The sequence below is a fragment of the Zerene cesonia genome, chromosome 17, assembly GCF_012273895.1.
Source record: "Zerene cesonia ecotype Mississippi chromosome 17, Zerene_cesonia_1.1, whole genome shotgun sequence".
Taxonomy (NCBI): Eukaryota; Metazoa; Arthropoda; class Insecta; order Lepidoptera; family Pieridae; genus Zerene; species Zerene cesonia.
In genome coordinates this window covers 7,010,923-7,022,675 of record NC_052118.1, presented here as the reverse complement: position 1 = coordinate 7,022,675, position 11,753 = coordinate 7,010,923, and the positions used below count along the sequence as shown (strand labels likewise).

The following is an 11,753-nucleotide window of genomic DNA, read 5'->3' as shown; positions in this document are numbered from 1 at the left end:
TTTACAACATTAGTATATAACAAAACTACATAGTTAAATGCAACAACTATAATATAATAATTTGAGTTATGACTCTTACATTAAAAAACCGCCGACAACCAATACAAACCTCATTATTGAGAAAGATGAAATACATCTGGATAAAGATGAAGGCCATGCGAGTGGCCGGCGTCAGCGCGAGCAGCACGTTGTGACAATTCGTATTCCTCTCCAGCTCCCAGTACTGACCGAACTCCAGACCCGAATAGATCATAGACCCAATACCGAACGCTAGAAATATTAAATGGGAACTTTTTACTAAATATAATTAGATCTTATCGCTATAAAGATAGAACAAATAAGAGTAGGTAATTAGAATAAACTATAGCCATAACCTGGTCAATTAATACAAGTGAGTTTGAGCCACTTTAAATTGGAAGTATTTGATTTTCAATATAATATATACTATAGGAAATACAAAGCTAGCAAAAATCCATGTATATAATTTTTACATTCGGTATAATATAAACAGTTCTATTGGGGTCGTTTAAAAAAAAATGCGTACGAAAATCAATTAACCTTAAAAAACAAAGACTAGTAATAATAACAATTTGTTTGCAGACGGAACGACCAAATGCGACAAGGAAGATTAAACTAAAAAGTAAACTTTGTAGAGTGTCCGCGTAGATTAACAATCCTCTCGACCGAAATAGTTGCTTCTACTTTTATTTTCTCCCGCCATTGTTGGGACGTTCTCAACTTTTATGTTTATTCTTGCTAAGTGATAAAATTATTCGTTCTTTGTTAGCACTGTTCGGAAACAAAAATAGAATTTGTTTATCGCGAGAGACAAAATGTGGAGAGGTAAATTTGTATTCAGGAAGAGCATGAATTTTATAGGGATTTTTTATCGTTTTGAATAGGTTCTTACGAAAACTAGCAAGCGGTCATCCCAGTGGTGTCCTGTTCATTTCGCGTGATTTGAACTAATTTTTATACATAAATGTTTTTACATCTCAAAACTCACATACCAGTGGATGTTGTCACAATAAGTTATTATGTATGGTGGTGTAAGAAAAAAAGTTATCCGAATAGATAATTTATTGACTGACGTTTATTTTCATTTAACACGGTCATATAATTAGAAGCTTATATTATATACTATTAGTTGTGTATAAATAATGTTATCTTACCATAACATAGCTCTACTTTTACGAGTTATAAACGAAAAATTATATACTGAAAACGCTGAGCTGGTTGAAGAACGCGATTAAAAGAAAACGCGTTTTATGCAGGTATATTTCTCGCATTCAATATGTTTGTAGATAAAGTTGTACAAATGCGATACGCTATACAAAACTATTTAAGATTTTCTATCTATAACTATCATTTAGAAGCTACTGCCCTTAAAGAAAATCGTCTATTACAAAATTCATTAATACATTAACCTCTCTGCGTAAACCCTTGTAAAGAATTTCAGTTTAAATAATAAATTAAAACGAAATTTAAAAATGTACAGACAAAGAAGATTGATCGTCTACTCGTCTGAGGAGATAAATCTATGTAGAAAATAAAAAAGTTACTTACGTTCTACAGAGATATAGGACTTCAGGGATTTATAAGAGATAAATTAAATTATTTTAAAAACTGATTCTGAATTTCTGAAAATTTTCAAAACTTGAACCTTGACCAAAAGTCGATACCAAGCTGTTACCAGTAAATATTTTTGTAACTTTGTACTTTAATTCAAAGATGAATAAATAAATGCTCCTACGTGCTAACTTTTATCTCGACTTAGAGCAAATTAAATGCTATAACAAAGAAGGAAAATCACTCAAATACGCATACACTCACCGACGGCACCCATTCGCAAGTAGAAGCTCCCATAATGGTGCGTTCTCGACGTGAGGGCGAAGCCCAAAGAGAGTCGTTTCGCCAATAACTGCGGTTGTACGTGCGTAGTAGCCGTACTGCGCTCCGTGCGGGACGAGCAAGAATCCGACTCCGATTGAGAGGAACTGGAGTCTGATTCTGTTTAGAGATCGTTAAATGAATTATACTTTAAAACATTAAGGAAAGTGGTTGATTGCTTCATACATTTGAAATAATACATAAGTTAAATTACATATGTCTCATAGAGAAGAAAAAGACTGCGCGATGATTTTCTACCGACGTTGCCAGAAACGAAGGAGGTTCTCAATTCTATGTTTTTATTTTATATTTTATTACTTTATAACTCCGTGAGATTTATTTTTATGTTTGATAGGAAATTGTTGTAATTTTCCCAACTGTCCTTATTTAGAATTTGGACTTGTAACACACTCTGCAAGACGTTGATTTCTGTAGAAGATTTAATCATATGGCTTTTACATACGAATAAATCTTACCTCATCATATAAAATGGTTAGGTTAGTTTACTTCCTGCACAATTTGATGTCATATAATTATTTTCTTATTTATTCAGAACATACTTGAATGAAAAAGGATTGTGCATTTTTTTATTAAAGGATATAAGCATTAACGAGCATCATTACAACGAGGAATAATTTTATAAAAGTTCATTAAAAATTGCAGCGTACAATGTTCCATACAAAATGGATTTAAAAAACGGTATGCTATCCTACGTACACTATAAGAATATTGGGTTTACGCTGACAAAGTTAGTTGGCTTCGAGAGCAATTTCAGAGCGGCAACAAGACCGCAATATCTTAAGGAATATAATTCAAAAACACCCTGCCTCTACAAACTTAGTTACGAAGCCATATTTACTGCATAGCATCTACACAGGTACACGTCGCAAGAAAATTTACTTAAAATCGAGACGAGGACTTGAGTAAACTTTAATTGAAGCTCGACCCTCGTCGAATAATGAATTTAATAATAAGTATCAAGCGGTTACATAATCAGTTAAAATAAATTGAAGAGGAAATTGTTCTTTTCCCAAATTGCTCTTTGTCTTCCATGTGCGTCAATCACGTAAAAACCATTGGGCAGATTTGACACAATTATGTATGGTGATAGAACAATTTATTACTTTCATATACTAAGGTAGTAGTAAGTAATGCATAAATAAGCGGTAGCTAATTGAAACATGGATATTATTCAAATGAATATTATTCAAATCTACATTTGACAAATGTTAATAAACCTTAAAACACGGTTAATGTTTTATTCATATTTTTAATAAACGTCTCAAAATCTAACACATGAAAAATTAAAATGAAAAAAATGTCTTTATCCATTTCTATATAAAGCCGGCAATCCTTCATCGAGACCTTTTGCCTCTGCAAATGTTATGAGCGGTGGTAGCGATTACCATCAGGCGACACACCAGTTTCTATACCGATGATGACATAAAAAATAGCAAAACATTTTTTATCCGAAAAATACCCACTTGCTACAACAGTAGTGTCAGCCGCTGAACGCGATCTGTCTCGAAGCAATGCGGCGTACATGTAGAGAAGAAATACCATGCTTCCGATGTATAGGTATAAATAAAAACCCTGCAAAATATAATACACAAATAATAGTACCGAATTGTGAAGGAAATTTACTACGTATTTTGATCGTATGTTCAAATGTAAGTGCTCATGAATTTTACTCTTTGATACAAGTTAAGTTTTCATTCAAAGGCATTTGCGTTACACAAGGCTGCGAGCTCACAACTCATGTATTTTTGAACGAAACTGTACGTGAATTTTAAAAATATAAGTTCTCTTTCTTCGTAGATTAACAGATTAACGATTAAAAAGATTATATTACCTCATAAAACGATGGTGGAATGTATGTAGAAATAACTTCAGCCATAGGAAATGCAATACCCATCACGACCAGTAGCTTTCCGTATAAAGCCGAAAGTGTTGTTGCGAAAGCTTCGCTCCTATAAGTAAAATTATTAATTAAATTATTTTATACTTTGTATTGCTACATCTTTATATAAGTGTCATTATATCTATGTGGTAACTTTGAACATATCTTGCTTTAATATAAATTTATAACATGTTACAATATTCTATGCGACCGGTCTTCGCCAGGAGATCAATTATCTTCATTTACCAAGAAGGTCCAAAGGAACATTATATCTTAACAAAACGAGTGTAAAGTTAATAGAAACCTTACAAAAACAAATGCATTAATTTAATGGCCACATTTGAATAAATGTAGATTAAAATAATAAGGTGTTTGTAACATTCGTGCATGAAGACGAAACAATTATAAACGGGATTTATTCATAATATTATTTAACCGAATGTTCAAATATTTTATTGCGAGCGTAGTCACAAACAGACGGCTTAATATATCTTTAGAATGTTCATGAGCATCAATTTTAAGCCAAGAAGTGGAAACGCTCCCGATTATATATTCCCGGGTAGGAAATTACAGAGAACTTGAGAGAATATGATCATCTTTATCTAGGAAAACTCATTAAGATACATATCAAATAGTTTATTTACTATATATGTATGTTGTAAAAATATACCTTTTATTTAGAGAATGGTTAAGTATTTATTTATGTTTATGTTTAATATTTTGAAAATTACGTGATAAATGATTTGATTGAACGCGATTTCGAAAACAGTTTCGCTCTATAAAACAATTCTAATTTTAAAAACAAGAACTGTCCATTTCTAAAGATTTTCTTTTAAATTCATACAATGATTATATTGTTCTGCAACATATCCAAACATCTGAAATATACCTACCTACTTATAGTGTGACAACCCTAACAAATTCAAATTATTATTAACGATGTTGCCATGAGTACAACTAACATATTCGGATTAAATGGTGTGTATTGAATTGTAATAATCAAGATCAAAGGCTTTATTCAGACCATTAATACGACGCGTCACATGTCAAACCGTACGAGGTAACGTGGTTTAGGATTATAGGCGAAATTTGAACCTGACAAATTAATGTTATTAACTCTGAATGTCTGTGCAAATAATATCTCAATATACAGTATAAATTACTTATTACTTATTATTAATGTCGCATTTCATTGTCCGCGACGACTCCTAAACTACTTAACCGATTTGAATTTAATTTGCACACCATGTGCAGTTTGATCATACCGGGCCGGGAGCTGGGGCTTGCAACTAGTGTTATATAAATAAAAAATATATTCTTTCCATTTTATCAAATGTATTACGTATTTCTCGTAACAAATTTTAATTTTAACTGTTCCCCTCAGTAACACATTATAATCAGGGCAACCCTGTTTCGCAATCTGATATTTCGTGTTCATAAAAAGTTATTTTTATATATTTAGTTATTAATTAAAAATTCTGGGGCGTTCTCGTGAAACATGCCCTTATCAGACTCGTTAAGCACGTGAGAAAGGATTCATTAAATCTTTTTATCGTAAAATAGACTTTATAAATTTCGAAACAGAGTCTCATTTTCTGCACCGTCGTCTATAACAGTAATCTGTTTTAATATTACAGAAATAAGCTTTTATCGTTTCTTTCCCGTCCGCCAGAAGTGTTCCCTTGACGATGAAAAACTTGACATAATAAACACGTTCATCATAATTTATAAAGCATCTTTTCCTTTAATCTTCAAAGAATACCGTTAATTTATAACGGATTACCATTATAAAGGAACTATTTACTGTTAGACTTCAAATCTTTTAATTTCGGCAACAAAGAAGTAAATAGTAATGATTTCAAATTTCTACTTATCTTTTGAATGAACCGTTTCTAAAATTATTATCCTTTGTAGACTAAATGCATATTGATTTTGAAAATGTTTCAATATTCTGCTTGCGTGTTTAAAATTATCGTTTATTTTCAATTGAATGAATCATTTGTATTTAATAATTGTCAAAGATAAACAAAGACAAATTTAATTTGCTCATAATCCACTGTTGTCACTAGGTACCCCAACATTCAAGGTGGCACGATATGCTACCAAGGACGCAGAAAGGCACTAAATAATTATAAAACCAGAAAAGCAAGACCCTCGAACATTGTCTGATACAATAATGTTCACGAAACTTCGTTTCCAAACTTGTAGCACTCAAGGTGTCTTCGTGTCTGGTTTTTGTGAGCCCTCATTCCCTTGGGGTAAGCCCCCTCTCGTACATGCTCCGTTACCATGACAACGGCGTGTTATTGGCTCCCCGCAGCTATCCTAACGATACCTCCAAAACATACGTATCTACACAAAAGGACGGGACCTGGTTTTTGAGAGATACTCCTTGTGCGTTGTTCCACTTTTAACTTCGCGAGTTGAATGAACGCACTTGAATACGAATTATTCTGCAAGTAGTTACGAGGGATTATATATAAAGTATCATGCATACTCGTCTCGCAATTTAGACGCGTCGAGATTGTAGTATAAGAATGGAACAAAAGAATACCTAAAATTTACATTTGTACTTAGCAGAGATTCGCGTATTCTTTCTCAAATATTCTGCACGAATCATTTTTAGATGAATAACTCTTGGCGGAGACGTGTCATATTTTATCGTAATGATTTTACTTACATACATTTACATAGACATTAATCGATAATAAGAATTCAGTTAGTACTATTTATATATACGAACAGTTACTTAATGTAAAAAACAAAACTCTAAATAAATTAAATTCAATTAAAGCACAATATAATGTAAATTAGAAGACGCTTGACATTATTGAATTATCTTCAGAACAAAGTATTCATAGAAGTTACAATCAGGACCTTCAATTTAATTTTTCAAAATGATTGCTATCCGGTAAAATATATATTTCAACAGTGTTTAACATAATATCAAAATAAAAGTAGTAATATTATATATCTATGTGTATCAGCATTGGCCATAAAAGCAATTTTATCCCTTCTGATTAATGTCTATGATATCATAAACGTGACGTCATTGTAGGGAGAAAAATAAGGTCTTCGAAGGAACTTTTCACATTATAACAACACTACTTATTTTTGTTTCAAGGAACTTTTACAGAATACCTAGAAAATCCCTACTAATATTATAAATGCGAAAGCAACTCTGTCTGTTACGCTTTCACGCCTAAACCACTGAACCGATTTTGATGAAATTTGGTATGATGATAGAACTGAACTTGGGAAAGGACATAGGATACTTTTTATTGCGAAAAAAAGTGGAGAAGGGGTTGAAATAGGGGATGAAAGTTTGTATGGAAGTTCCTTATTTTTCAAATATGAAATCATGTAAGATTCTTTCAAGCCTAAACCACTTTTTCAATTTTGACAAATAGTCCACCTAGACCTTGGGAAAACCTATAGGCTACCTTAACCTTACCATGTCGTGCGATATAATCAAATTCCACGCAGGCGAAGCCGCGGGTGGAAAGCAAGTAGCAATATAATAATCTGAACATTCTATTAGTTCTAAACGTTCTAACAGGGTTTGAACACAATAAATCATTCAAAAGATATTGGCATACAATACACACATTTTCCACGTTGAACTTTCTATAATCATTCCATTACAGTAACTAGATAAGAGAAGGCCGCGTATAATTAACACTACCAGTAAACAGAGAATTCCCATTACCCTACTAAGGAAGATTTTATTCTAGGAACAGTCGAGCCTTTGTAACGAGGTATAATTCCGCTACAAAGCGGTGAGTATTGTCATAGTACTTACTAACTTTTACCATGTATTATTGTGCTTTACAAACGTTTTTAATTTAGAAAATAGACCTCGGAAATGAGGCATGCGCGTTAATTATGTATGTACATACAATCTGAATATGACATGATTGATAAAGAAAAAGTTTAAAATTAAGAATAAAATAAAATTTATGAATAATGATAAAAAAGCTATCCTCAAACGTTGTACTCAAATTGCTAAATTAAGGTAGATAAATATAATCTTACGAAAATAAGATCCATATGATGGTGACTACGTTTTCATATGAATGAAGCAAAATGCGCTGATTTATTACAAGCACATACCGTAATCTAGTACGGAAGTAAACTCCAGAGGAGTGCAATTCCCAATTCTCGCTCGCAAGTGCTAATGAAATATCTCGAGATGAGATTCTCCTTGATATCGATGGATTGCACTTCGGAGTAGAACTAGATTTGTTAAGTGCAATGTGTTAGGAGGATATAATACTTGATCCAATTACAATATTATGTTACTTTTAACATTCTATTACGTTGAATTAAAGTGAGATGTAGTTATGAGTAAAATTTAAGTATAAGTTATTATCTACTTTCAATCATTACATCATCATGGAACTTGGTAATTATACGAAGATCAGCTGATGGACAGCATGTTTTAGCTTTTTAAACTAGATAATAATTTGATGAGATACTAACAGAAAAAACTCATACATTTTTAGGTAAAATTTATATTGAAACTAGCTAACACGGCAAACGCCGCGCCTTTGTGTTATCATTAAGGGATATGAAAATAAGATACTGGCCGATTCTGAAAGCTACCCGACATGCACACAAAATTTAATAAAAATCGGTCCAGCGGTTTTGGAGGCGTATTGTAACTAACATTGTGACACGAGAATTTTATAAATATACATTAATTACAACAGGTTGAAATCTTTTCACAAGTGAAATTAATCAATTCAAGCGCGAGGAACGTCTTCGATTAATTAAGCGATATATTTTAACTCTATCAATAGAACCCTAAGTGGAGTGAAGTGAGCTCGTAACATGGAGTCACATGAAACGGAGGGTTCTTTCCAGAGACATAATAATTTTAAGACATGTCACGTTGGACACCTTACACTCGAATCCTACTTACAATATTATAAACGCGAATCCTTGTAAGTATGGATGAATGTATGTTACTCTTTCACGTAAAAACTCCTGAATGGATTTAAATGAAACTTTTCAATAATATAGTATCAGAATAAGACATGAGCTATATAAATACTTGCTATTTCCAGTGGCTACGTTCCGTGGTGAAAGCGCGCGACTAGTAAATAATAATTCTAAATAATATGTTAAAAATATAAATAAGTTAGAGACGTTTTTAATTGACATTACATGAGTTTAATGTAATATTATATAAGAGATGTATTTAGCACCTTCTTAATTAACATAGCTGAAAGCTGTTTGAGTTCGAGTCGAAAACATAAATTTTGTCTTTAATCAATTTACATTTTGTCGAAACAAGGTGTACTATAAACTGAACATAAATACATTATATTAATAAAATTTCACTTTTAATAAAAACTTTCCCAAAGTAGGAAGTTGAACAATCTATAAATAACAAAATGAAATGAAACAGGTGTAAAATATAATGCTCTTCACAGCTGACGACAAGGGTCTTTACATAGTACTCCAGGAAATCAAATATAATAAATTATTTCAGAATATACATGTGGTATTACACTGACGAAGGTTATATATCACTCTTGACCCTCTAAGAAGGGGAGTGAGTGTGACATCTGTGAGACGTTACATGTCGTGCTATATGCGTTGGGTGGAACTTTTTTATTCTTTATTTCTCTTTTGTTATGACGTACCTACTTCTCTTCACAATCGTAATGTGTTCTGCTCTAAAGAGGCTGTGCTATCGTATTGTTTATATGTTTGTAGATTTACGTATTTCTGGTAAAGATAAATTAATAGAGTTCAAGGTGGCGGGTCTAAATTCAATTTAAATTTTTCATTAAAAACAGGCAAAATCATAGAAATAGAATATCTGTTCATTTAAAAACACATTTTCTTCCCACTCATTTTATATTGAACGTAATTATGCAAACTGTAAGCATTAGATACCAAATGAACACATATTTTTAATTGTTTCATTATTTCAAAAGTTTAGTGCAAATCATAAAACAAAACAATTAAACGTATGGAGATTAGGAAAATCGATCATCATGAATGTATTGATGAAACTAATTTACTTGTTTTCAAATAAAAATTAACAGCACTACAACTAATCAGTCACAAGCCACCATATTTCGACTATATACTAATCTAGTTGCGCCCCGCGGCTTCAACCGCGTAAGTCGGTATCCCGTAGGAATATCGAATAAATCTACGTACCAAATTGAATTGTAATTGGTTCAGTACTTTTTGTGTGCGTGAAAAAGTAATAAACTTATATACACATACATCCATCCTTACAAACTTTCGCATTTATATTAAGTAGGAAAGGTTAAAAAATGTCTTGACAAATTATGCCCTATATTTCAAAGATATCCCTTGTAGCTACATATCTTATTACTCCCAATAAAAGGAAGAGCCCTATTTTAATATGATAACAGTTTGAGTAAGCATAAAGTTTTATTAGGGTTCAGTTGACGGCCGAAAGACACCGCGCCAGCTAAACCCAACTAAAGGATAATCCTTTGAAAAGGATATTTGTAATAATTATATAAATGACTACACGATCTTAGAAGTAGTCTCACAATTACTTTTTTTCTTTAAAATAGAGTCATTGATGATAAACATTTAAATAAAAGTAATAATAAAAAAATTGTAAAGATTTTGTTATTATATCTGAACTTAATATATACTTATCAAACCATGTTAGATAGTATTGTTTTACGATAACAATTTCTCAATTAAAAATCTCACTTCATCTACCGCATACACTATAAATAATGTAATTTTAATTATATTCTGGTTCTTTTTTTTATTTCGAACTTTACTCAATATCTGTAACTTGTACGTACAAAAACTTCACAGCAGGAGTCGACTTTACTGGCAAGCAGCCAAAATAGTTAGTCAAAAACACAGACCGAGGATTTGCTGATAAATTATACACTCCTTAGCATACTGCGAAGCATGGTAAAGGGTAATTCCAGTATTAAGCACATCATGTAGATATATGAGAATTTTATTAATAACTAAATACATATTTCTTATAGTTGCACACATTATAAATTAAACTTTGCATCATCGAATCGCTATCAGATCGATATAGTGGAAATATATGTATACATACATACCATTTTAAACCAATGTACCCGAGAAAATGGAGATCGTCTCACTCTCACAGACTTGATTCCCTTAAAAATACTTAAAAACTCAAAGATTGCTCGTAGAAAAGATATAATTATTTTAAAAGTACATTCAAAAACGAAAACTGCTCGAAACGGTGAAGGAAAACATCGAGAGGAAACCAGCATATCTGAAAATCAAAATTCGACGACATGAGAGATCTGCCAACTCGCACTTGGTCAGCGTGGTGGATTTTAGCCTGAACCCTCATAGGAGGCCTGTGTCCCCGCACGGGAACAAGTATAGGCTGATGATGATGATATTCAAAAACGATCGCTGCCATGCGGTTCAACTTACCAGAGCTCAAGAATATTTCAATATGCGTTATATTTCTAAGAATTGTCTTTTACTTACGCGCTAATAATATGCATGTTCGGGATAGCAGTGTTTGGCCTGGAGGGGCGTCTAGCTGGCGGCAGCGGCGGCCGGGGCGAGCTTCCGTCAGACTGGCCGTATAGCACGGGCTGGAGAGACAGGGATGTGCCAAGCGATGGTGGACTGGGTAACCTGAACATATAATAAATAAATGTTCTTTATTATCGTGAAATACAAATTTTACAAGAAATACTTCAAATAGTAACTATAGAGTTCGTTGTTGTAGATAGTAAAGTAGATACTTTACTATTCTTCATCAATCTGCTCTTGAATTAACGATAAAATAACTTGCATTAAACGGTTTTAAGTTTGAGTTTGGGCAGCTTTCAGACCTTAAGATAACAGGATTATCAGTAGAACGAATGTTGTTAACAATTCATAGAATATATTGCCAAAATACTGCTTTCAATTAGGAAATAATTTGAATTTAAAGGCACGCCTAAACAAGGAA

At 32.4% G+C, this 11,753-nt stretch overlaps 1 protein-coding gene across 5 annotated transcripts in view; it reads right to left on the bottom strand.

Moving 5' to 3' along the window:
- The window catches only part of LOC119833549 (proton channel OtopLc-like), a 50,490-nt gene that overhangs the window by 8,822 nt on the left and 29,915 nt on the right, over positions 1 to 11,753 (bottom strand). For all 5 annotated transcript variants that reach the window (XM_038357602.1, XM_038357604.1, XM_038357603.1 and 2 more), the window contains 5 exons: positions 11,282 to 11,434; positions 3,743 to 3,860; positions 3,375 to 3,483; positions 1,834 to 2,010; positions 110 to 270 (listed from right to left, as the gene is read on the bottom strand). In XM_038357602.1, coding sequence (XP_038213530.1) covers positions 110 to 270; positions 1,834 to 2,010; positions 3,375 to 3,483; positions 3,743 to 3,860; positions 11,282 to 11,434 — 718 coding nt within the window. The remainder of the gene's footprint in view (positions 1 to 109; positions 271 to 1,833; positions 2,011 to 3,374; positions 3,484 to 3,742; positions 3,861 to 11,281; positions 11,435 to 11,753) is intronic.